Source organism: Mauremys mutica, chromosome 23 (genome assembly GCF_020497125.1).
Source record: "Mauremys mutica isolate MM-2020 ecotype Southern chromosome 23, ASM2049712v1, whole genome shotgun sequence".
Classification (NCBI taxonomy): domain Eukaryota; kingdom Metazoa; phylum Chordata; order Testudines; family Geoemydidae; genus Mauremys; species Mauremys mutica.
In genome coordinates, this window is record NC_059094.1 from 15,279,431 (window position 1) to 15,306,509 (window position 27,079).

General features: G+C 42.9%; 1 protein-coding gene across 3 annotated transcripts; it reads right to left on the reverse strand.

Moving 5' to 3' along the window:
• Nucleotides 1-27,069, reverse strand: KHDRBS1 (KH RNA binding domain containing, signal transduction associated 1). Of its 3 annotated transcripts, XR_006575100.1 has the most exons (11): nucleotides 26,433-26,951; nucleotides 18,835-18,959; nucleotides 18,194-18,310; nucleotides 13,784-13,930; nucleotides 11,752-11,885; nucleotides 10,572-10,776; nucleotides 9,341-9,408; nucleotides 8,915-8,973; nucleotides 6,031-6,220; nucleotides 3,436-3,495; nucleotides 1-496 (listed from the first exon to the last, which is right to left on the reverse strand). XR_006575100.1 is itself a non-coding variant. In XM_044997853.1 (10 exons), exons 2-10 carry the CDS (start codon nucleotides 26,524-26,526, stop codon nucleotides 6,123-6,125), a joined length of 1,047 nt encoding a protein of 348 aa, XP_044853788.1. In that variant the 5' UTR covers nucleotides 26,527-26,587; nucleotides 26,936-27,069; the 3' UTR covers nucleotides 4,957-6,122. The 3 variants fall into 3 exon arrangements, 2 of the variants coding, with proteins under 2 accessions (XP_044853788.1, XP_044853787.1); XM_044997853.1 differs by lacking the exons at nucleotides 1-496; nucleotides 3,436-3,495 and having other exon boundaries at nucleotides 4,957-6,220; nucleotides 26,433-26,587; nucleotides 26,936-27,069; XM_044997852.1 differs by lacking the exons at nucleotides 1-496; nucleotides 3,436-3,495 and having other exon boundaries at nucleotides 4,957-6,220; nucleotides 26,433-26,949.
• Nucleotides 27,070-27,079: the final 10 nt, after the last annotated feature.

Below are 27,079 nucleotides of genomic sequence, written 5' to 3' on the forward strand. Positions count from 1 at the left end.
TAAAGAGAAAATTTACTTTTAATAGATTCAAAAGATAAAGACCAGAAGGAACCATTATGATCATTTAGTCTGACCTCCGGCATAACACAAGCCAGAAAATTTGACTCGGTCCCAAGTCAAGCCCATAATTTGTCAAAACATCTTTCAGAAAATCATCAATCTGATTTTCATGTTAATAATTCTACAATCAGTACATACACTAGACCAAAAAAGATCAGATTATTCCAACACTATAAGATGAATAGAGGAAAATGCTTCAAGCAGTATGTTCTCAAACCAGTTTTGGCAAATACAATTATTTACAATAAGATTTACATTCCTCCAGAACACTAGCATCTTTTATATAAACACCCAACATATGCAGGAAGTGTAATGCAGAGGCAAGCTGTATACATTCCAAATGGCAGTGCCACAAGATTCACTTCCACTGGATAAAAATCTGCACCATAATGGATGATCTTTATCACATCTTTTCCACAGGATATAAAGGTTGTGCCTAGTAGGAAAGAAATGGGAAAAGAATTGGTATAACAATGGAAATGGATACTATAACTAATTACATTGCCAAAAAAATGTATAGAATAAATGGACCATGGAAATCACCTATATATAAATTGTTTCCCTAATCTATTTACACCAATGGACTAATACTTTTAGATAGCAGAGACTTCCGAAGAGAGTGATGTGTAATGTAACATTTCAACAACCACCATCATTCCCAACATTCCTTTCCTATTGCAGAGGAATACGATTAGAGATACTTGCTTGTGTCCTTACAGTTCCATGTAAGATAGATCTGCTTCTATGTGCTTATGCAGTCCCTACATATCAGGGTTGTTTGTTTGTTTTGCAAAGCTGTAGTGCTTTACGGGCAATGTAATTAATAAGGGACTATTACTTTGCCATTCTGTTCCTTTGGAAGTCTCAAGTTTCTCACTCCTGGGTCTCAAAGATCCAGTGAGAAACTGATCAGAAGCCTGAAAACTACAAGCTTTAGAGGGCTGCCTTTGGGCCCCAGTGGACTCTTCCGACCCTGGCTTGTAAGCAGTTCAGTCCACTGATGCTTTCAACTGTCAATTCCTTTCGAGTGAAGGTTGGGCTGTTGTCCAATGTATCGCTAGGTTTGCAAGGAGGGCAGGTGGGCGGAGACAATAAAATGCTTCCACAGGATAAGCAAATGAATGATAATCAGAGTATCCACCAGAGGGAGCATGTCAGCTGTCAGTGTTGAAAGTAAATGACAGCCAAAGCAATCATGAGACTCTCTCTAACCCACCAGGCTCAAGTTGTTCCATCAGCTGATGGAGGGTTCGTGCAGCCCTTCAAAACTCTTAGCTAAGCAAGCTGTGGTCAGGCTTGAAAACTTAAGAGTGAGAAGCCTGTGTCTGTATCTTTAACAAAACAAAACAAAAAAAAACAGCCTGTAGCTAGCTTAAACCTCAGAAACGTACCAAGGTTTTGTGGTCTGTTTACATACAAACAACGTTCATTTCTCCTTAGTCTTCTGCACATTCCCACTCTTCGGATAGTTTGGCAAGCAGAACACGAAAGATGGGAGGGAGGGAAATGGAGCCCTAATTAAACAACAATTGAAAAACTGTCCTGCCAAACTGAATGTCAGATCTGGCTGCCAAATCTAATACAGCGTTTCATGAATGTGTGAACTGAACTCCATGTGGCACGTCTACCTAATTCAATAGAGGAGACATGTTTAGCACACACTACAGCCACAGCAACCATCCTAGTGGAATGGGGTACAAGAATAAGAGGGGAGAGTGAAGAATTTCTATAACTCCCTTCTATACATTGCCTAAGGTCATGTCTTCACTTACCAGGCTGCTACTATTGATGTAGCAGGGGTCAATTTAGTGGGTCTAGTGAAGACCCGCTAAATCAACTGCAGAGTGCTCTCCAGTTGACTCTGGTACTCCACCAGAACGAGAAGAGTAAGGTTGACCTAAGCTATGTCCACTCCAGCTATGTTATTCAAGCTCCCATCTTGGTTGCTTGTTCTGGGGGGAAAAGAGATGCAGTCAACCTGTCCTCTCTTGTGGAACCACATGAATCTACACTGCAACTGTAGAATTAGGAACCTTAGTAGTGGACATACTGGGTTCCACTGGTCTCTTTTGGATCCCCCCCAACTGATCTGGCATTTTATCTTTAGATCTTGAAGCCACACTAAACTCAAAATGGTCCTAAGAACCATTTAAGATATGCTCCAATTTGCCCTTCCTTTCCCTTGTAATCTAAGTGCTTGTTTCCAGTAGTCTCTCTTGAGCTTTATGTTCCTTATCCGGAACCAGCTCTTATGGAGGGAATATCTGTGGTGTTGGATCAGAGGATTTGGCAACCACAAGCTGAGTCAACTTGGAACTGGAGCTCTCTGCCAAAGCCAGAGCCTTCACTATTGAAGCCTTCCTGGATCCAGAAGTACTCGGAGTGGATTCAGGTCTCCTATCCTTTCACTAGGATCCTCTAGCTGCATCTAATCTCACAGGCTTGGCTGACAAGTGCTGTGTAACAAAAGGCTAGTCTGTCTCTTTTTACAGGCCCAAGAAGTGAGTGCGTGGCACATAGCACAGCATGAAAGAGAATTCTTCTCTCCTAAGCATTTCAGGCACCGAACATGAAGGCTGGAAGCCAGGAAGACGGCTGGGTGACACCTTTAAAATCCATGCTTCTTGATGTTTGGCTTCTCCATGACAGTCATTACCAGGTAATTATCATACCCTTAGCTATACTAACTTATCCTAAAACTACTAACATCAACTAATCTAACAAAATAGAAGGCATTTTATCGATAGCTATGGATCCTTGTGATCCGCATCCTTTCACTGCTGTGGTTGGAAGGAACTGAGGCTGCAGCCCTTTGCTACGCCTCCTTCAGAATGTGTTCAAATGCTAGCTATGGAGAGGGGAGAGGCACGCAATCACTAAAAGGCACTGTTACCAGAAGGTGCCTCCATGCAAGCTGCACCAGCCCGTGCTCCTTAAGAGTGGGAGTATGCAGAGGACATGTGAAGAATGTTACTAGATATAACGGCTCCATTGCCGGAAGGTGGAGTAACACCTCCAAACACTGCCTTATGTTGGCTTTGAAGTGAATCCTCTCTTCACATCACAGCTGAAAAGATCGCCTTGCTCTTGCTTTGCCACACTTCCACCTCTCCCCAGGTCCATCACTCAGCTTCATTCTGCAGGTTGATCTGTGGGAGAGCTCTTAAGCAGGTGCACATTCACCCACACAACCCGCGCCTCCTCCAGTGACCGCTACAAAAGCGGTCACATAATTAGCCTTTTAGAACAATCTAATTTATCTGTGTGCATATGAAGAGCGGCTTCTATTTAGCACATCAGATGGCAACGCCTCCACCTCCCACACAGAAGATGTTAACAACTAGCCATGTGATGCAAAACTGAATAATAACCTACCCAGTGTTTGTTTGACAAAAACATCTTCATCCAGATGATTTGCGGCGACGTTCTTGACTCCTGCAAATTGAGAAGAGATTGTGAGTTTCCTTAATGGAAAAACAGAGATTTAAAGAAAAAAGATCCTGCATGCAAATTACACAGGAAGGAAAACATGCAACTTAAGCTGAGCTCTGAACATTTCATAGTGAATATCAATGTTGGGGTCTATAAGGGTCATCATTTTACATTTTAAATAACTGAGCAGAATTTTTTTTGGCAGTAGCAGGACTATCTATATTCGGTGTCATTTTACATTTTTGAAATTTAAGCTTTCAGATTCCTTTTTTTGCCCAGGTTACATTACAGTGCATGTACAAAGTGCACGATTATTGAAATTATTGCTAATTTATGCAAAAGCATGTGGTCTTTTTTTAAAAACATCTACTTTTAAACATTTTTTTTTCAAATTTTACATTAACATTTGAAGAATTGTTTCAATAAAGTTTATGCAAGTTGCCGTCACAGTTTATGTAAAAGAGAAATGTGCTATTAAAAGCAGACATTTAGGTTACCTTTTGTTTTTTGCGATGCATGTTAGCTTTACACATCCTTATTCTCCTGCGATAATTTTCCTTTAAAAGGGGGGTATAGGGTGATCTTTTCATCAAGCAAGACATTATGCCCTGAAAGCTGACTCCAAACCATTGTTGAAAATTGTTATTTACATTTTAATAACAATCTACAAATACAACTTTTTGTTTTAAAGTATTCCCCTCAATCATGCACTGCTACAGGCAGTTTGGTTCCTAATGTTCTAGTGCATTTTTCACCCCCGAGCAGTTTATTTCTCCCCCCTACGATGTCAGATTTATATTTTGCAGAGAAGGGTAATACAACAAACCATCTCGAGTTTCTCTAAGCAGCATTTTACTTTAACCTATTATGCTTTCCCAGAAGGATATTAAAAGCAATCACCTGCCCCCTTCTCAAAACAACTGTGGGTTTGTAACTGGCTTCCCAAATGCAGGCTACCTTAAAGCAGGTAGGCATCACCTTTAGACAAGGGTTAGTTGTGTTCACAAACAAAATAAAGCTTCTTTTTTCCTCCTGTTGGTAGCTAGGTCTTGGATTTGTCAATCTTCATTTTGTTATTCTACTTTTAGAACCAGCCATTTCAGACTCCATCTGGAGTCTGCAGAAGCTGAGGCTATCTGAAATCTGAATCATTAAACTAATTCCGTCCAGCCCATAAACACTCCTTCCACTTGCAGAAGTCAGATTTCTACTCTAGTACTGGTTCAAACTGCTTTCAACAACTTCCAGGGGGTGAAAAAAAAAAAAAAGTTTTTTTCCCTCCTTTTTAAATTAATCTCACTCACCAAGCTTGATAGCTTTTTGTAAAGGTTACAGAAAAACACCATTTTTAGAATGTCTCCATATTTTAAAAAGACCATTAACTTTAGCATTAATTTAAGTTTATTTGAAAGAGAAAAGCTATTTTATTGTTCAACAAAAAAAATGACAATTCATCACATTTACTTTGATTAAAAAAGGACTAAACTTTATTGACAAACTGCTGCAGACATTTTGACAAATTTTAGCTACCTATTTAGGCAGACTTTACACACGTAGCATTTAATCTTCAAGAACAAAGTGGGAGGACAGTGTACAAATCCAATTAGGACTTTAACCTATGTACAAAGTGAAATCTCATTTTTTCAGCTGCAGTGTCCCTTTTTATATATAAAGCTAGTGTTGAGACACACTTGAACAAGTCACTGGGATTGCTAAATATTGACACCTTTGCCAATTTTCAACTCGCACTGTATTATCTGCCCCAAATATCCTAAAACGAGAAATCTGTAGTTTTACAGACTGCAAACCTACTATCCATTTAATACTTTGATTTCAAAAGTTGGGCAATTAGACAGAGCCGTGTAGTAGTTTAAATTTGTTCTTCTCTCCGCACAGAACCAAGTTAATAACCCCTTTACACTGGAAAATCTGCTTCCCAAGCATCTCTCAACACCGCGTGTTCGGGGCTAGATTTCAAAACCCACATAAAAGTCAATTTTACAAACCTAATTTTTTTTTAAATCAATTAACTTTAAAAAAAACTATTTAATTTGTTATGAGGATCTTTGTATTAAAATTTAAACTTAAGATTCATCAGCAATCTGCTTTTAAGGAAAGTTTGACAACTGAGCTTACTTTTAAACGGTGGCAGCCACTACCGTTACATTATGATTTTAATTCTTAAAAACAGCCCTGAATTTTGAAATGTAGCCTACTTTTGGGATTCTGCAACTATAACTTTTACGGGTATCTTAAAAACCAAACTTAAAGGTTAACAAAACCTTAATTTCATAACTGTTAAGCAAGCATGTCACTTTTGAAACTAACTTTTTTTTTAACTCAACTTTTATTAAAAAAAGTACAGTTGTGTTTATATCTAAACAACAAAGAAAAGCAATCTACACACTTAAAAAAATTAAAGTTGTTCTTCTAAATCTATTTAACTCATTTTAAAATACTACGTACAGAAGCCAGAATGCAAGGTGAGGATGGAGTGGGAGAAAAGGGGGCCACGAAGAAAAACAGTTAGACAATTACTTGTCTGATGTGGGTAAAGCAACAGGAATCCTGGGAGATACAAGAATCAGTAACAACTGTTTGCTCATAACTGATATTTTTCCCTCATGTTTTTAATAGCGTCCGTAAGGGTGCTCTCTGTAGGCCCCCTTCACTGGCCTAGCTGGTGGGGCCTTCAGGGAGGGCCTTGTTCCATTCCAGTCATCTTGGCCTGCAAAATAGAGAGCAATGAACGTCAAAGTGCACAGCATACTAACAGCATGAGATGCATGCAGACAAGGGCAGCAGCATGACTGCACTGTGTACCAGTCAGAACACCTGCCTCCAGTTTCAATATCACGACTTTGTGAAGACCAATGGCATTAATATTCCTACAACTCTATTGGCTCACAGGCCTTTATAGGCCACCCTTTAAGCTTTTATAAGACTACTGTTTATCTACAAGATCCCACAAATATTAAATCTCTACCAAGAACATCTCTAACTTTGCAAGCATTTAACAAAGGTTACTTGTATGGGAATCCCTTTGGAAGTCTGCAGATATGATACCCCCACTAGGCTCATACTTGAACAAACCTGATACCGTTCATCTATGAACAACAACCAATTAATTTCAGTAGATCTGAAATGGACTCCAATTCCTGAAGCAGCTTTGGCAGTCAGCCTCGGCTAAGGTCACAGCCATTAAAGCTCTTTCAGTCTGTAAGCAGGCAGCATTTTATAATCCATAAACTCTGATTCAGCAGCAGGATACTGCTACAAGAAGCATTTTTCTCCTTTTTAAAAATAAAAGCAAGGAAGTCTCCTTGCGCCAAAATGACTAAATCATGACCACTGCTCTGGGATGGCAGTCTCATATTGAACTCAGAGATATAACAGTGTTTTCTGCCAGTTAGTAGCAGAAACGTGGGACAGTGACTACTTAGGGATTACATTCTAGAAGATGCCTCAGCACTCTCAATGCCTGTCTCCTGAGATCAGGCTTTTACTACTCCCTAAACATGGTACCTGCACCAACATGTATAACTGATTATGGTAAAAAGCTTTCAGTAGGACAGCTGAATACTCTCAAAATCCTTTTGCCATATAAATAACTATTGAAACAAGCAAAGTTCAAATCCCATTCTCCTAGAGCTAGCTCCAGTCCCAAATATCCAAGATCAGCTTTTATTATGGCTTGCGCTTGCAATATTCTTATTTTGCACATCTGCCACTCTCTCCACACGTCACCGGTTTCAGAGGAATAAAAATACACCAAGCACTGAGAGGCAAGCGTAACACTCCATTCCACCATCATGAAATGCATTTTGATTTTCCTCAAAGTGGCCTCCACGCTGGCTGCACAATTTATTTTTCTAATTTTGTTTTCATGAAAGCAGAGGCCAAAGGAAATTACTGTGGATAAACAGATTAACTGTGGTAACTTCATGCCAAGTGTACGAGCAGTTTGGCCTTCAAATCTCAGACAACAGCACTGCTCTCTTACCAAGTAGAAACACAAAGAGGCTTTTATGTTTCATAACCAATACAGGAAACGAAACAAAACAAGGCATTTAACACCCATTCTAAATGGAAGCAAGGAAGATATCCAGCATTACTGACAGCAAGTGTCTATTCATATTTAACTCAGACGGATGAGAAAATCTTTGGTTAGGCAGTTGAATTTAAACTCCATACAACGCAAGTATGGACCAGTATGCCACCACAAAGTTAAGCCTCACTTTCTGCTTGCTCCCAAAGCAGGAGGTGTAATGCCATCTTAACATTTCATATGCTTAATCATGGGACAGCTAGAGGCCTCCCTCTGCTTCTCTGAGCCCCGAAAATCTCATATACCCCATGCTAGCCACCTTTCTCCCCTTCAACATACTTGAGTCCCATGCCCCAGTAGGAGTACGTAATGGGATTCCCATTAGAACTAATTCTGTACCTTAACTGACTGTAGAGGCTGCTGAAAGTGTGCTTCTAATACATCAAGTGGCTGACTGCACTGCTTTTGCAGCACTTTCAACTTCTGCTGGTCTGAACAGAAGACCAGAAATCTCGCTCTTTGATACATGGCAGTGAATTCACAACTAGCAAGCCAGAACTGCCTCAGTTTACTCAATCCTCCTAAATTCTTCATGATGCAATGCAATAGTAATAAATCAATATTTTACTATGGCTTCTCAAAGTGTTGTCTCCTATATATGATTTAAACAACAGCATTTGTTAGATCAGACTTCTTGTTCTATACGACCAGTGCAGATTTTGGGAAATTACAAATTGAGTATTTTCATCAGCCAAACACAGGCCATATATACAGTTGCTACAGAGCTCTATCGAGTTAAAAAGAAAATTTAATGCTAGATTAAAATCCATCTTTCAAGCACGTATTTATTGCAGAGTCAGTCTCAGCTGGAAGGGTTTGAGGATTACAAGGAAGCAGCTGGAGTTGTGCATTCATCCAACTCAACAAAATATAACCTCTGCAAGCCAAACTACTGTAGGTGGGAATTCAGACCTCCAGCTGTGCAGCATTCCATGCACAAAACTGACCAATGCTGAGAAACACCCCACTTCTGAAGAAAAAAAGTAGGGGGCACACAGTGGCAAGAACTCCAACATGGCATTCTACTGCAGGTCTTTAAGTAAGGTCACTTCTGCAAGAGTCAAACTAGATATGAGCCTAACAAAGCCATGATGTACGACCTCAGTTTGACTGCCATGTAGACCTGTGTTATCTGTGGAATGTAAATATTTTTCCCCATGAAGGCCCCTCGGTCACTTTTTGGAACTATACCATCAGCATTTTCTTACTTTAAGACAGAAAATTTAAAGCAAAAAGATCTGAAACTTCAAGCAATTCCCAGCTGACTTATAGCCCCTTCTCTTCCCATCACACAAGAAGTGTGTCCAGACATACCATAAGCTTCATAGGATTCTTGTGCCTCCCCATGTCCATAATCATAATATTCTGTGTCCCTGAAAGAGGAAGACAGGATGCATTTAAGTTAGTTGTGTAGAGGTGAAAAAATGTATTCACAAACCCCAAGAGCTGGAGCATTCAAATTCTTAAGACCCTCAAGAATAATTCAAGACTTGCTTTGTAGTGCTTGAATTAGGACACCCAAAACCTCCCTACCACCTTGGGTAAGTATGACCATTCCTTTTAAAGGCAGAGCTAAAGACTAGTGGGAACATTCCACACATGCTGCTTGTTTCAAACACATTAGAAGCCAACAGAACAAGGCACAACTGGTCTCAAAATATTATTAAAATAATGGAAACAGGTTTAATTTTACCTGAAAATTCTGCAGAACTTTTCAGGGGACTGAAAAATGACACTTACCCTTGGCCCTGGCTGTAGTAGCCTTCATATCCCTCATAACTCTGCTCCGCATATGTATCATCATAACCCTGAAACAGACAATGACATAAGGATGGATACATGTGGAAGGTGTCATTCATTCTGACTAAGGGAAAGAGCAAAACTGAATTTACTCAGCAGTCCTTTTCAGATGAACTTATAAATCCTAGCATGTCCCAGGGGAACTTTTGTCTTGCAGTGAAGGTGAGAATGTTAATCATGTTCACAAGGCATGCCAGAGTCCTGTAAAGTGTCCAAAAGGCTGCATTATGTCCACGCTATGTCAGAAGTCTCATAAGTGGGTTCTCCAACATAGGATTTACAAGTAGACGGAACCCACTAGTTTTAATCAGAGCCAATGGAAAACTGAAGGAACTTTTGCCAGGAGATGGAAGCATTTTGTGTGTGTGTGTGTGTGTGTGTGTGTGTGTGTGTGTGTGTGTGGTGTGTGTGTGTGTGTGTGTGTGTGTGTGTGTAGAATAAGACAAATCTCACTGTGATGGTTCTTCAAATATTTACTCCGGTGCTCATCTAAAGCAAGTCATTGTGCTGGCAAGAGCAAATATTCTTAGCTTAGCAAAGAAAACACTCAGGGGTATGTGTCTGTAGTGACAACAACATTTTAACCAAGTTTATTCACATGTTAAAGTAAGTTCTTACTGCGGTTACATGATCTGAAGACTCCAGTGCTCCCTGCTTCTACAAGAAGCTTTCCACAGAAGTGTTTTGATTGTTTTTTTGCTGGGTACCAGTACTCGTGTTAAAATATAATCTTGGCCACGCTTCAGTTGCATTGTAATTATTCCCCTCCAAAAAAGTGTTTCATTATGGCGCACATGGAAACTTATTAACAGAAAACAATAACCTCACCTCTCAGTTCAACCATTCAGCCTAGTGCTAGCATTTGCTACTAAGCAAGGGCCATTAGTGCAATTGCTTTGTTAATACCCAACATTTAGGGTATGCCTACACTGCAATGAGACACCCATGGCTGGCCCATGCCAGCCGACCCGGGCTTGCAGGAATGTTTAATTGCAGTGTAGATGTTTGGGCTTGGGCTCCAGCCAGAGCACCTAATTAAACAGCCCCTTAGCCTGAGCCAGCTGGCACGGGCCAGTCACAGGTTTTTAAATTTCAGTGTAGACATGCCCTGAGGATCTGTAAGTAATTGGCTTCTAGCTACTTGGAAAGAATATGTATTAAAGTTTCTTACATAATCTTCATAAGTTTCTGGTGCGGGTGGAGGAGGAAGCGGTATTCTCTGAATGCCTGCTGCACGAGCTCTTGGTACGGGAGCGCCCCTTACTGCTGGAGGAGGGGGTACACCACGGGCCACAGTAGCTCCTCTAGCTATGGCACCTCTCACTGGTGCTCCTCGCACCAGGGCCCCACGAGGAGGACCCACCACACCACGCCCCCTAGAAAAGAAAAAGGATTAGAAATAACCATATATGTACGCTGCAAAAGCCACAGTGACGTTCTAAATATCTAAGACAATTTACTGACAGATCAACAGTTATTCATTACGGGTGCTATAAAATTGATAACTGGATGCATAAATAGGATTATAATGCAACTCTGGTAAGAGATTAATGCTGCATAAAAACTACAAATACGAAACATGACCAAAGGAAAATGCAGAGACACCAGCTGAATACCCAAGTAATCACCACTTCTAAACAGCTTAAAGGTGTGGATCTGCAGAGGTTGTCTGGTTACTACAAAAGTAGTCCAGACCTTTTCTACAAATTTATCATAGCTGATCAGATGAGTAGGTTTGCTAAGGAGAAAGGGAACCCTGGGGTCGGGGTCTTACAAAGTCCAATGAGGAGATGACTTATCACCCTTGAGTACTAAACACATTTAGACACCAGCAAGAGGCTTCTCTTTTTATCCTTCATTTGGGATAAATGCTAGCTAGCTATACTGGCACTGTGTAGCATAGGTTCATCACTAATTTAGTCCAATGCATTGAGCAAAGCATCAGTGTCAGGATAGTAGCAACATCAAGCTTTCATGGGAGTTACGCACAAGCTGCAGATTCTCAGTGCACTGGAGGACTCATTGACCGGGGATGATGAACCAATGAGCTATAGGTTTCAACTTTAAGTAGTTCTAGAAATCAGATGCAATTTCAGCAAGGTGGTTTTCTAAAGCTAATGGAATTCAGATTACAAAACATTCACCAACCCCCATTAAAAGTATTATTACCCCTTTTCTAGCACACACACACTGCTACAGCATACAAGACCATAACTCCCAATTTAATAAAAGCAGCCCTGCAATATTGGAAGTTCCAATATTTGGAGTTCAGGCGCACACACACACTTAATCTGTTTTGTTGTTTATGTAGTAGAGTTTCCATTTCCAGCATCAATACTTTTGAAAGTTACCTAGGAACAGGTGGAGGAGGGGGAGCTGCTCCTCTTCCTCGCACAGGGACCCCTCGGCCACGTGCTGGTTCTGGTACCCCATTCAGATAAGACAGCTCCAAAAACTGTTCCTGGCAGATGTCATCCATCATATCCTGAGAAGAAAAGGGACACTAGTAGCTAGCCACCCTGTGCTCTGAGGTGTCAGAGATTAACATGTTAGAGCATCAGTTGCTGAAATCTGTATGAGTCACACCTCAAGCTACAGCAGCTGTCACAAAACATCTACAGTCCCCTTTTGAAACATGTGGTTCACTGCCAGCCAAATGCTTTTGACAGAAAATGCCATGCTCTCCTCCAAAGGCACGCTGGAAACTGATCACTGCACCCACACAACAGCAGGAGCTGGATGCAGCCTGCTGAAGAGTAAATGCCCATTTGCAAACCCAAGCCGTCTTTTCACAGTCCCATGAACACAGCACATCTCTCTGCTCCATGCTTTATCATCTCCCCAGGGGATATAGCTTAGGGAATCAGCAGAAGATTCTGGTAACTCAGAAGAAGCCATTCCAACCCACTTCCTCCCCAGACACGCACACAGATCAGGTTACCAATACTAGCCTGCCTGTCAGGATTCCAGAGCTGCCACAGCAACACTGCTTCTGCAAACTAAGCTTATTGCACACACCAGGGGCTCCTGGCATACCTCCATTCTCGTCCCCAAACTCCCCGTGTGCCACTCCCTTCCATCCTCTATTTCAGAGACATGTTGCAAACCCCAGCCCTCCCAATGCTAGGAGCCCTGTGTGCCCACCACTCTGCCCCACCCCCAGCCACACCACTCATTCTCTTTTCTTCTCTCTCTCCTTTGGGGTGGTAACATTTTAAGCTCAACTGGGACAAAGGAAGAACTCAAATAAGGGGTATTGTTATGCTGGAATGTGTTATTTCCCCTCCCTCAATCAATTCTTTTATCTATAGAGAATTACAGAGGTGGCTGAAGCTGTGGTTCTGCTAACCAAAAGGCATGGGCTCTGCATGTCTCCCATTTCTCTTTTTATTTTTCTGGTTTTCACCAAAATCCACAGGGTTCTGCTTACTGACACCAAAAACATTCCCTGAAATATTGGAATTGATCAGACATGGCATTCAAAACTTATACTGTTTTACATCCAAAGCAATGCCATAAAGTTGCATGTAAGGGCCTTGTAAGCTCAGTCAATGAAAACCATCTCCAAATTTAAAAAAGGCATTAAGTGTTAATATAACATGCCTGGGTATCAGCTGAAATAGGCTGCTTCAAGTGAAACCCATTAAAAGTGGTGAGAACACTGATTTAAGAGCTACCAGGACTTTTTCCTGCTAGGGATCTACAAGGCAATTTCAAGTGATGAATGGAACCCATTCAAGAAACTTATTACCCTATAGGGCATAGCTAAGATTGCTCCCGACAGAAGAGCTGCCATACAAACTCAGACCAGTTTCATATACCTAGTCCAATACCCTGTCATATCAGCCAGAAACAGATGTTTCCTAGTTGGTACAGGAAACCCCGAAGTGGCAATTATGAAGTAAAGTGCCTCTAGAAGAAGCTTCTTCCTAAGCTTGACAAGCTGAGTTAGGTAACATCTTTTATTGGACCAACTTCTGCTGGTGAAAGAGACAAGCTTTTAAGCTTACACAGAGCTCCAGCATCAGAGCTAAATACAAGATGGAACAGATTGTTTAGTATAAGTATCTAACACATTCAGAGGCCATTCAAGGTGAAGCAGCCAGTTAACTAATATGTTAACTATGTATGCTAATCAATTTGTTTCACCTTGTATTTAGCTGTGACACCAGTACCCAGACCTGAAAAAGAGCTCTGTGAAAGCTCGAGAGCATGTTGATCCAATAAAAGGTATTACTTCACCCACCTTGTCTCAGTTAGTGGTCTAAAATCTCTTCCTTCAGGGCACAAGTTAACTAATAAACAGCTACTGTATGTTCCCCAAGGAAGGGTACCAAAGCCAAGGCTCTGTTCTAAAAAGCATCAAGAAACAAATTTGCATACCGGAACAAGGAACTTCTTGACTTCTTCCATGGCATGAGCCATGAGAGCATAGGCCTCGCAAGGTGGTCCAAAGACTTCAATGAAGACATGCAGATCCATATTTAAATGAGCATATTTGGGATCTCCTCCTTTGCGCAGTTCTTCCTCCTGAAATAAAGCATGATTCAACTTCCTAAAGCCAAACAAGGTGCAAAGAAATCATTTTCTTCCTTAATCATATTTCTAAGCATTGATTAGCAGGACAAGGCTGTCTACCCTAAAATTTTCAACCATGTTTGACCATGGCTGTCAAATGGTAACTCCCTCAAGACTTCAAAACAGGTTTCTGGCATAAGTAATGCTTGTTTTGTGAATGGGGGTATAGAAAAATTAAGTTGTGCCACAGGAAGGAAGCACAGTCTCCAGTACCAAGAGTAAATGGAAAGAAAAAAGGAAACAGGTGACAGTACTGTAAGGTAAGAATATGAGAGACTTCTTTAAACAGAAACAGGCCAATTCTCCACCAGAAAATATCCGTAATTTAGTAAGGATGATGTGACAGTTTCTACCCCATGTTCATCACTTTCAGAATTATGATAAGTTTGTACAAAGTATGCCTTGTGAAGTAAAATTTATAAACACAATTTCCTGATCATTATTGTCCTGGTGAAATATGTGCAGCAACATTGTATGTAACGATGTACAGTTCTATTGTATGATATTATTAAGACAGGTTCCAAGTCTGTGGGGGCAAGGACAAACCAGTTCCCCACAGACAAAAAGCTATGAGTCAACAAAGTCAAATGGGCCACCAACTTGTTAAGTGGCCATTCTTTGGCAGGAAAGAGGGTGTGGGCTTCACAAAACAGCTGAGAGTTCCTCCCTCCCTCCCCAGACACTGGAGGTGATTCTTACCAGCTGAGATGACTCTTGCAGAAGAGAGAGAGGGCTTTAAGAAGAGAAAGCAATCAGCACAAATCATCTCTCTTCTCTCTACCAATGGCGTCAACAACACTGGATGAAGAAAGGAAGCTGCACTAGACTGAGGCCTTGTCTACACTAAAGGGAAAAGTCGATCTAAACTACGCAATTTGAATTACGTGAATAGTGCAACTCAAATCGATGTAGCTTAGATCTACTTACCACGGGGTCCACACTATGCAACGTCAATGGGAGATGCTCTCCCGTCAACTCCCCTTACTCTTCTTGATCAGGTGGAGTACAGGAGCCGAGGGAGAGCAATCAGCAGTCGATTTAGCGGGTCTTCACTAGACCCGCTAAATTGACCGCCGCCGATGCATCGATCGCCACAGTGTTGATCCTCCAGTGAGTGTAGACACGCCCTGGGGAGATCCTTACTGAAAGATTCAGGCAGTAAAAATGATGGAACTTATGGCGAGAGTCCTTTGCTTTGAATTCACTTAGCTTGTTAAGTTAGATATTAGTGGTGTTTTACCTTTTGTTTCTTTATAACTGATTCTGACTTTTGTGCCTCATTACTTGTAATAATTTAAAAACCATCTTTCTGTAGTTAATAAGTTTGTTTTACTATTTTATCTAAACCAGTGTGTTTGGATTTAAGTATTTGGGACAACAGGATTGTGCATATACTTTTCTATCAATAAATGATGTACTTTATTTATATGAGCTTGTATTGTCCAGGAAAGTGATGGGCAGTACAAGATGCACATTTGTGGGGACAAGTCCGGGACTGGGAATTTGCTGGTATCCCTCTGCAGTATAATTCAGGAGTGACTAGCTAGAACAGTGGTCACCAACTGGTCGATTGCGATCGACTGGTCAATCCTGGAAACTCTCCCAGCTGATCGTGATCTCCGGCCGCTAAAAGTCCAGTGGTGCAGCGAGGCTGTCACTAAGGCAGGCTCCCTGCCTGCCCTGGTCCCACGCCATTCCCAGAAGCGGCCAGCACGCCCCTGCAGAGGGAAGTGGTCTCCGCATGCTGCTCCTGCCTGCAAGCACCGCCTCCGCAGCTCCCATTGGCTGGGAACAGGGAACTGTGGCAAAAGGTAGCTGCAGGGCTGGTGCCTGCAAAGAAGGGCAGCATGCGGAGCCACATGCCCCCCATCCCCCAGTGCATTGGCCCCTTCTGGGAGCGGCATGGGGCCAGGGCAGGCAGGGAGCCTGCCTTAGCCCCGCTGCACCACTGACTGGGAGCTGCCCAAGGTAAGTGCTGCCCCGTGGGAGCCCGTATCCCTCCCGCTCCCCAACCCCCACCCAAAGCCAGCACCTCATAATCCCCTCCTGCACCCTGAACCCCTCCTTCACCCCAATACTACCCCAGCCTGGAGCCCCCTCCTACGCCCAAACTCCCTCGCAGAGCCTGCACCCTCTCCTGCAACCAAACTCCCTCCCAGGGCTTGCACCCTCCACCCCCTCCTGCACCCTAACCCCCTGTCCCAGGCTCAGCCCGGAGCCCCCTCCCACACTCCAAACCCCTCGGCCCCAGCCCAGAGCCTACAACCCCCCCACCGGTGAAAGTGATTGAGGGTGGAGGAGAATGAGTGACGGAGAGAAGGGGGAGGGATGGAGTGAGTGGGGTGGGGCAGATCCTGGGTTGCACTAAAATTCAAAAAGTGATCTTGTGCGAAAAAAGGTTGGAGACCACTGGGCTAGAGCATTCATAATACAACTGGGAGTAATTTGCATGCTGGAAGCTATATTAGAGCAGATGAGGAATGGTTGCTCACAGCAAAGCAGTGTAAAAGGAGCATTCAGGGAACAGCAGTCCAGACTGTACCTTGAGAAATGTCATAGATGGACATATAAAAGAAGTGGTCTCCAAAGACAGCAATGGACTGATTGCTGAACACCTGCAGCTCCCATTAACTTCAGTGGAAATTGTGAGTGTGCTCAATACCTCTGAAAATTCAGACCATAAAGTTTTAAGAGGCTGTTAATGATTTCACTGTGATTTGGCCTGGGTGAACTTTACTGCAGCTTTCAGTAGTATATACTTTGTCATGTTTGGTATACAAGTCAGTGGTACTAAACTGGTTTGCCATTAACAGCTAGTCATATTTCTTCTGTGTAAGTGCTTTTTATCACTTCCCTTGCTTCCTGCTCTCAAATGCACAGCTGGACTAAAGTCACATGTCAGCAGCAACATTCTTATCCAATGATTTACCAAGAGCAGTTAGTCTATTCCCCCACAGCTTCCACCTTTTTATATCAGTGTGAAAGAGGTGTTGGTACTTGTATTAATGCACTGTTGTAACTGCTTCTTCAGAAGGTTTTTGGCAGATACAAGTAACATCATTCCCTTTCAACGGCACACTCCTTCCTTCCAGGCACTGTTTGCAATGAAAAATTGTGGTAACACCTTAGAGAGTGCCAGTTCAGCTTTAATGTTAAGTGTCTAAATTAATTCAACAGATTCTTACTAAATTGGAAAAAAAATAAATCTAAAAACGTAAAGGTGACTTGCAACGTTAACGTAAAAACTGAGTGAAATCCTAGCTCTGCACTGACTACCCCATTTAACCAAGCTTTAGGGGCAAGGAGGAGGGGAGCATTCAGTACAGAAATCAATTTCTGTAGTTTCTCCATTCAGAAATCCTCCTGGCACTTTGCTATTCTCTGAAGATAAAGACTGGTACATTCTAGGTTGATACTGCCAGTGAACTTGTAAGTGCGTAGAGGATTTCACACGGGGGAAAGATTAAAATAATTATTCCTTGTCTCAATGCCCTCCCATAGCCTGGCTAAAGAAGGCACTAAGGCCATGTCTACGCTACAAAATTATGTCGACCTAACTTACGTCAGGATCCGGTCACCAGTTATGTGAATCGCTTGTGTGTACACACTTGGCTCCTCATCAGGAGTGCTTGTTTGGACTGTATTGTCAGTGTGGGGCATTGTGGGATGGCTCCAGAAAGCCAGTAACAGTCGAAGTAAGCAATGCAGCGTCTACACTGACACTGTGTTGTCCAAATTACATTGGCTGTGACTCTGCGCTGCTCAGAGAGGCGGTTACACTAAATCAGTGTAGAGAAGCACTTATGTCGGCAGGACTCAAATATAAGTGAAGACACTTCCACAACTAGGTCAACGCAAGGCAGTTTATGTCAACCTAACCATGTAGTGTATACCTGGCCAGAGTAAAGAAAGCTGGAATTGCACTCAATTCTTTAATTTTGCAGTTAAGCTTTCAAAAGAAAAAAAATAGTTAGCCTTTGCATCCAAATGCACAGAATGTTTAAAAGATGACTCGTTACTGTAGGCCATATTTTCTGCAAAGAGTTTAGCTCAACCATAATAATTTTTCACAAGGTAACATATACATGGAGGTCAATATTGTTAGAGCAAGAGAGAAGTCAGCACCCCTGAGTTCTAGTGATTTTCATCTTTGTAAAATGCTTTGAGATCCTCAGGTGAAAGGCAATCTGCATATATGGATTTTCAAGCTCTTACCTTTGCTTTGTCTCTCATTGAACCTTTTCCAAGCACAGAGATCTTGGCCCCAGTTTCTTCCTGCAGTCTTTTAATGGTGTTGCCTTGGGGTCCCAAAATCTTCCCAACAAAATTAAACTGACAAGGGAGATAAACAGATTTAGTCCTGAAGATGAATGAAGTTAATAACAATTGCTGTTAAAACTGCACTGGCAGACACAGTAACACTGGAAGTTTAACCAAAGTCATCCACAGCCCCACCTCACAGAAAGTCTCACAGAGATATACTTTAAATAATATTTGTAGAAAATATTAGCAACTGTTTGGCGTGCTCTTTTTAGAGGTTTTATTTTGCTAGCAATTCATGCTAAATTAACTCACTTAGTCTATTTAATTCTAATTACTAGACTCTAACCATTTTATGGACACCAATTCTTAAGAGTTAGAGGGACACTTGCATTTTTATCCTGACATTCTAGAAGTCCAAAACGTTAGAAATAAGATACTGCAAATTTGCACAGAAGAAACTCCACAGCAATAGAGCACCACTCTAGCATAATTCATAATGAGATTTAATGCTACTCAGTAAGCATAGCATCTAAGATCTTATTATGTTTACAGGAAGATCAGAGAAACTTGGTCAGTTATTTTCTGGCCCTCACCTTGGGATACTGTTTGACAGGTATCAGAACACGTTCCTTCAGTTTCATGTTCTTGTGGGAAAACAAATCCAAGTAGTTCTCTTCCTCATCCTTCTTTGTCTCACCCTTCTGAATTTTTTCAATTTCTAGACAAGATAAAAATAGTATAATTTACGTTCCACAAAATGGAAATGACACTTTAGATTCAGTTGCATCATGACAAGCTATAGCGCCCTAAATTCTCTGTAAATATATGTACATTTATAACTATGTGGCAACAAAATTTGGATGTGTTAAAAAAAGGGCAGCCCATCTAGTCTTGCCTGTCTCTCTACACAAGATCTAGGACTCTAGAAGGACCACGGACGTTGTTGGTTCATAATAAGCAAATGGAATGGTGGATTACGACACGAGTCACGTCATTTGACAGTGAACATGAACCCATAAAATACAACACGATCTGTGCTGTTCCCTACCTTTCTTCCAAACCTCATGAATTAATATGGTAAAGAACTTAGTCAGTGAAGGGCTACGGTTGCCTGGTAATAGTTTGTGCCCTTCCAGAATGCTGAGTTTCACAATACAAACCTCTGAAAACCAGGAAATACAGAGTTACGGTAAACGCTCACACAACCTTAACTCTGCCCCCCTGGAGCTGGTAGTAGCCACTGGGAATTATCTGCATGGATTCCAGCAGCTTTCACTGTGTTACATGTAGCTGTATTAAATGATGGAAGACTAAACTAGAGTAGGTTAAAAGCTCTGACTGTCATGAGGAAATTAGGGTCTGAGTCCCCACGTGTGTGATCAAAGGAAAGAGGTGAATATGTACCTTGAGGTTCCAGTCTGCATCATTTCAATACAGAATTGCATAAGTCATATCAGTAGCAGAGCAATGGGATCTTCTTGCCATGGGTACTGTCAGTAGTGAGGTGGGATATGAAAGCAGTTTGTGGACTTAATGAAGGGTAGGGGAAAATACAGGTTTAAATGGTACCCTGTTTCAAGTATGAAGGGGCTATAAAAAGGAATGAAGTGGTTGTTAAACTTGACAAATGTGGTATTCTGTCAGGGGAGCAGGCTTAGTGTTTGAGCAGAGGACAAGTGCAGATAAGTGGAAGGAGTCAGACCCTCATAGATGGGAAAGTCCCCACCAAACCTGATACATACAAACATATACACATGAAGGCAAGAAGTGTGTGTGTGGGGGGGGGGGCCTGGAACCCCTGAACTCAACTCACATGAGGTGGGGTAGGCAGAAGAGCTCAGACCACCCCATCCCCTAAAATACCCCTCTCCCCTGCAAGTAAATATTTGCATCCTTAAAAAAAAATTGATTATATTCTCTCAAAATAAAAAAACCTGACATATGATCAATATGCCTTCCAACCTTTTCCAATTTTCTGGCGGGATCTGAACTGACTGGCTGGGTGAGTCAGATTCAAAGGACAACTGCTTATACCCATGAGCTATCAAGCTGGTGTGAAACTTGGAAGGTTAACAATCCTGTAACTCCTCTCTAACATGCATGCTCAGTGTAATGCCTTTTAGACTGTGCATGTACTTTTCTATTAATAAATGATGTACTTTATTTATATGAGCTTGTATTGTCCAGGAAAGTGATGGGCAGTACAAGATGCACATTTGTGCGGACAAGCCCGGGACTTGAAATTTGCTGGTGTCCCTCTGGAATATAATTCAGGAGTGACTGGCTAGAATGGTTTAGAGCAAGAGGCTTGTGCCATGCTAAACTAGAGAAGCAAAATCTTTTCCAAATAAAGTTCTTGTGAACCCTTTGGTCAAATAGCCCTAAGTTTGGACCCCTAACAGAACTCCTGCACCCTCATGAAGCACACCAAATCTCAAGGCAATCTGAGCAATCAAACTTTAGAAGACTAAAAGCTGTTCTACAATGAAAAGTTAGGTCAACCAAGTTACGCTGTGCAGGAGTGTGAAAAATTGACACCCCTGAGCGATACAGTTAAGCCAACCTAACCCCCAGTGTAGAAAGCACCAGGCCAATGGAAGAATTCTTCCATCAATCTAGCTACTGCCTCTCGGGAAGGTGGATTAACCACAGCAATGGGAAAACCCCCGTTTCTGTAATGAGTGTCTACACTAAAGCACTACAGAGGTGCAACTGTATCTGGGCTGTTGCAGTGTTTTAAGTTTAGACATTGCCTTTGAAGAGCAGAGATTTAAACAGAAACCTCATCTTAATCTTAACCATAGTAGGGCTGTCGCTCTGCCATAATACAAACTTTGTCTCTGAGTCAAACAAACCACCCATCTGCAACCTCCTACTGCCCCAGACGAACCAGTCCCAAAACTTACTAATTCTTAGAACACTCCCATTTCAAGGAGGCAACCATCTGGGAATTAGGTCAAGTCTGTTTAAGGCCTTGTCTGTACATGAAAGTTGCACCATTTTAATCCAATTTAGCTAAACTTATTTTGGTTTAATAGATGCTTATTTCGGTCTATCCTAAACTAATCCCTAATAAATTTAAAATAAACCAAAATTAATGTGTCCACAAAGGAGTTTGTACTGGTTTAATTAAATTGGTTTCCAATTACATCTTTAATTAAACCAGTGCAACTTTCAGAAGCCCTAAATATGTGACTTTCAATTGTATTAGCTCAATCGAGTTGTCTTAACAGGACTGAAAAGCCAATTTAACACTTGTTAAAATGCAGACCATTACATTTGTAGGCACATTAACTGACTGTTGTACCCTGGGGGGGAAGCCTGAGCTACAACATGGCCACGTAAAAATCTTCAAACACGTTAACCTGCACCTCAAGAGTCATCAGGGCTTTTCAATCCCGTCAAGTCAGCACAGCTCGAAAAACGTTTTTGGCTTTCAACACATGACCCTAGCTTTTAGTCTTAATTTGTAGATTTTATAGCTAGCCAATTATAGTGTGGTGGGGAAAGCCCCCACTCCACTCTTTCCATGAGGCCCTGCCCCTTCCCACCCTTTCCCCCAAAGTCTCTGTCCCAACTCTGCCCCCTCCCAACCCCTTCCCCAAATCCCAGGCCCAGCCCATCTTCCTCCCCTGAGCATGCCGCATTCCTGCTCCTCCCCCATCCCTCCTGGAAAGTCCTAAGCGCTGTTTGGCAGCGGGCAGCACTGGGATGTAGGCAAAGGAGCAGGGACGCAGCATGCTCAGAAGAGCGGGGGGGTGAGAGGAACTATGGTGGGTCGCAGGAAATAACTCCGCAGGCTGGCCGCATGTTTGAGACCCCTGGTCTAAAACCCTGACATCCTCCTAACTGTGGACAGAGATACTTTCAGTGAAAGGTGTCACAGAGAGAGAGAGAGAGAGAGAGAGTGTGCCCAAAGGGTACACATCAATAGGAAATCACATGCAATAGGAAACTAAACAAAAGATTAACATCTCATTCTGGAAGGCCCTCATACCACTGTGATGGGCCCAGTACAAGAACTTAACAAAACAGAATTCAAAGGTTCAATGGGTCTTTCCATAAGCTTTGGAAACACCAAATTAAAGTCCAGAGGATCAGCAGGTTTTCAAATGGGAGGATACAAATTTGTACCCTTTAAAGAAACATTTAATCAGGCGATGGTGAAACACCATAATTATTTTCAAATGGACACTGTCAGCAGAAATAGCAACTCAAAAGGTTTACTTAGGGGCACACCAACATATCGTGCACTAACTGGCCTACTGTGTGCCAGCAGGGTCTATACAGGCCAATCAGAGTGCAATATGGTGTGCATTATAATGGGCCATTCTGCCCATCAAACCGTGAAAGGCCCTTGCATCACTTGGAGGGAGGATGAAATAATCAACACAGCATCAGCTGGGGATGAGAAATAAAAGGGGCACCTTCAAGCACTGTGCTACCAGCTCCTGAGAAAGAGACTGACTCCACATCAGGTAGTACTACTGATTCTCAGCTACTTGGATGGAGGCAACTGGTATCTCCAGAGAAATACGTTTTTCTTTGAAGACATGTAGGATGGAAAGGAAGCAGCAGTCATGGTCTCTTGTCAAAGTTCATAGGACCCATATTGAGTAACTGCTGTGTAAGACACAAGAGCTGTGGAGTTGGGCACATTAAAGACTCCAAACACTGTCTGAACCAGACTCCTTGAGGTGACATTACAATGCAATAGTACCCACTTATCTTGAAACTGAGAAGAAAATGGCACTGGACATAGATTCTGAGGAACTCTGGGCCTTATGGTACCAAGTTGCTAACCCACGGTGCTGAAGGATCAGGAGAAATGGAGGAACTGATCCAACTGAATATTTGGAGGTTATCTGGGATCTGCACCTGATGTTCAGTCTTCTGAACTCTTCAACGGACCTGTCGACAGCGTATTATTTGACCACAGTGAAACATTAAGTATTTTAGCAAGAATGCCCTGATGTAGGTGGCAGCCAAACTTTTTGATTGCATCATGGTGCCACAGAACTTCAGTTCATTGTTCCACATTTTTCTGAGTTACTTAACTGAGTTATTTTAACATTTTTTGTAGTAAGGCATAAGCATTTAAGGCTAAGCTAACTGGAGACCATAAAGTCTTACTCTTCTTTTGTTACTGTTCTAAAAAATTAGTGCTTTAGAATTTGATCATTTTTGACAATATTTGACTGATCAAACGTCCAATAGGCACTTTGCCAAAAGGAGTAATATCTGCCTCAATGGAAATGACTGATCTAAATGGCCCAAATCTAAGATGTCTTATCCTTTGTAGGACTCCTAGGACACAAAGAAGATAAAGACACTGGAGTCCAAGTAGGATCTCTGTCAAAGCCATCTTCCACAGCCTCTGGAAGTGTAAAATGTGCTTTCCCTGATCCATATGAAGAATTCAGATCCTTCGCCATCAAACCATCAAGAGTAAGTTACTGGATGACTTTATAAGAGAATGAGTCCTTAGATGTTACACTGGCTGAAGAAATTGTACAAGCACAACTCTTAAGACTATAAATATCCTTTCACAAGGTAAAAACTGCTCTGAACACAAGCTCTCTTTTTTCAAGTCTCTTGGCAACAGCATGACAACTGTATATATTTAGAACTGGGGTTAATCTTGTGAAAGTTGCAAGACAGCACTGAAACTGAAGACCCTTGTTTATTCACTAACTAGGTTTCAAGAACACAGCTGCAGTATTTAAATTTTCCTAGTGACTTCAGATGGTATCAGAAGAGACATGCTTCAGGATGAGATTTAATTTAGTTTCTATGCTCAGAGCTTTGACTGGATAACGTATAAAGGGTCTGACATTCCAGTCAATCTAGTAATCTGCTCATGTAATCCAAGCCAAACTATGAATAGTAGGATACCTAAATTTCAGTTATGAGTGTGCAGATATACTTAGATGAATTGAACAGAATTTTAGAGTATGGACTGCAAATTCTGTATGGTAAATATTTTTGAGAAAGTCATTCAAACATAAAGCCAAACTGGGGCACCGCTCAAAGAGGGCAGCATTAACGGTGTGTCACTGTGTAGTGTGTACTTTAACTCTTCACTTCCTGGATTTCAGAAATTTAGCCACTCTCCACATTCTGGAAGGGCACAAGTCACAGAGCAACCTTAACTCAGGAGGGTCCCTTGCTCAAATGACCCCAAATTTGGACCACTAACACTACCTTGCATCCATGAGGCACAGCAAATGTCAAGACAAACTGAGTGAAGCATGAGGATTTTAGAGCACTTAGAGTAATTAAGCTTTAAACAGAAAGAAAAGCTCAACCCATAGCAGATCTGGCACTTTGCTGTAATACACTGAAAGATATTTTGTAAATGTACTGAGGGTTTATATTAATTATTTCATTGCACCACTCAGCAATTAAAGAGTTATGCGTGGTGAGAACGCCATTCTCAGTACAAGAATTAGCAAATTTGTACTGCACCCACAAGGTTTCACTTCACTAATACAACTCAAAGATATTTCCTCTGCTGTTAAAGCACACCAGTTGGTTGAAGGGCACATTAGTGGAAGTATTGTTATAGGCTAAAATATTATAAGACTCATCTTTAAATATTGTTTTCAGGAAAACATGGTCTTTTTGTAAGAAGACCATTTAATTATCTTGGGAATAATACATATCTAATTTATCAAAACCAAGCCGTATTCCAGTGGCACCAAGATACAAATTCAGAAGTGAGACACATCAAATCACTTGTACAATGAAGATTACAGCTTTAAATAGCAGGCTTCAAAGTGGTTAGTTTGTATTAGTGAAAACAACGAGGAGTCCTTGTGGCACCTTAGAGACTAACAACTTTATTTGGGCATAAGTTTATGCCCAAATAAAGTTGTTAGTCTCTAAGGTGCCACAAGGACTCCTCGTTGTTTTGGCTTTAAATAGCAGTTTCCTAGTTTTACATGAAGAGTTGAAAGGAGTGATGTAATGTATCTACTGTATTAATATTGGCAATACCATATTATAACTGCTTTCTAATAATGCAGTTCATGAAGAATTGCATTAGTATCAAACATACACTTTTAAATGCAATAGACCTAACGAGGTTAAATTCTACTCTTCTTGTCTAAAATAAATATGACATTCTTTATATGTTAGCTTGCACGGCCTCTCCGCTTTACTACACACAGGAAGCTGTTAGTGTTTTAACTTGTTCTAATTTTTAAACCAACAACTGTGTTTCAACACAGCCCTGTCTACTTGATGCAGATACTGAATGTGACTACAGTGCAGCTGCGCTGTAGTGATGTGGAGAAATCCAAGCCGCCAGGCGATTGGATAGTGACGATCAGGGGAAAGAGAGTGCTAGCCTAGTCATAGAACAAAGACTGTCGCCGTGCCATTTCCATTTAGTTTCATCAGAGGCATGAAACAAGCTCTAATACAGATTTTCACAGTGGTGAATAAAAAAACCCACAATCCCATGTTTCAAAGGAATCCGAATAGAGACCACATAAAAAAAACAAACCGTTTACTACCATTCTCCTTAGTCTCCTCTCCCCCAAGGATGAAAAGGGCCAAGATAATCACACTTTCCTAAAGAAGAAAGTTCTAGGTTCGTGTTTAATCCCTCTCAATCCACGAATTAACCACTGGGGCTGGATGCCGTCTAAACAATTCTAGATGTGCGTATCTTAAAACTACCAGCCCGTCCAAAGTACATCCCAGCAGGAGCAAGCTGAACTATAAAACTGCCCCCCTCCGCCTTGGCAATTTAACTTCCCCATGCACTGCTTAAACCCTGCAGACGGGGCAGTTTACACAGCAAACAGTACCAAGCCCAGGACAAAAAGGCGACAGCCCACCCCCTTCCCTCCGCAGCTCAGCCTCTCTCCATAACCTGCCCAGACCCTGGCCTCTGCCCCTCCTCCCCGCACGAAGACCAATCGTTTGCGAGAAGGGTCCGAAGGCAGGGAAGCGTCAGGCAGGACGGCCTCATGGCAGCCAGTCTCCGGGCTTCCCCGCTCCACGAGGCTCCGGCCAACCGAGGAAACGCAGTCACCTCCCGGGGCCACATGCCGAGGGGCGGGGCACTGGGGCGCCGTCTGCGCTCAGCCCGATCCCCCGGGGCGCAGCTCTGAGCGCCGAACAAAGACCGTCTCCTCCCACGCCCCCCCCCCCGAGTCCCGATCCCCCCCCCCGGCGCTACCTGCCGTCAGCAGCTGCATGGCGTGGGTGAAGGACGGGTCCAGACTGTCCTTCTCGGCCATGAGCTCAGGCAGGTACTTGTTCTCGGGCTCCATCTTGACGGTGGCCCCGGGCAGGAGCGGGGTGGGCGCGGCGGTGGGGGTCTGGGAGGCGGCGGCGGCGGTCGCGGCGGGCGGGAGAAGCGGCGGCGGCTGGGCCCCGGCCCCTCGGGCTCCGCCTCGGGGCGCCCGGCGAGGCCCGGGCGCCCCTTGTCTGGCGGCGGGGCCCGGGGCCCTGCCCAGCCGGGCGGCGGGGTCCTCGCGGCGCTGCATCCGCGGGAAGAGGGGGCGGGGGGGCGGCCGAACGAGCGGGGGGACCGAGAGGGCGAACAGGGTTGCCGCGCACCGACCGCCGGGGCTCCCAAGACAGGAAGTGAAGGGCCGGAAACAGCACCCCCTCCGCCGCCAACAGCTCCTCGCCCACTGCGCCTGCGCTCCCGCCGCCGCCGCCCGCTCCCGTGCGGCGTGGACGTTCGCACACCTCCCCCGTCACAGACGGCTCAGGCACTAAGCATGCGCTGCCTCCTCCGTCGAGAACAAAGCGCCGAAGGGAACTGGTGCGCATGCCCAACCGTCGCCCGGTGCCGTCCGTGCGCACGCGCAACCTTCA

Excerpts from the sequence above, each read along its gene's own strand:
- KHDRBS1 (XM_044997852.1), bottom strand. The coding sequence starts at position 26,742 with ATGCAGCGCCGCGAGGACCCCGCCGCCCGGCTGGGCAGGGCCCCGGGC. Across the intron at positions 18,311-18,834 it reads CTGTCAAACAGTATCCCAAG|TTTAATTTTGTTGGGAAGAT; the intron begins GTGAGGGCCAGA and ends CTCCCTTGTCAG. Across the intron at positions 9,409-10,571 it reads CAGAAACTTATGAAGATTAT|GGTTATGATGATACATATGC; the intron begins GTAAGAAACTTT and ends TGTCTGTTTCAG.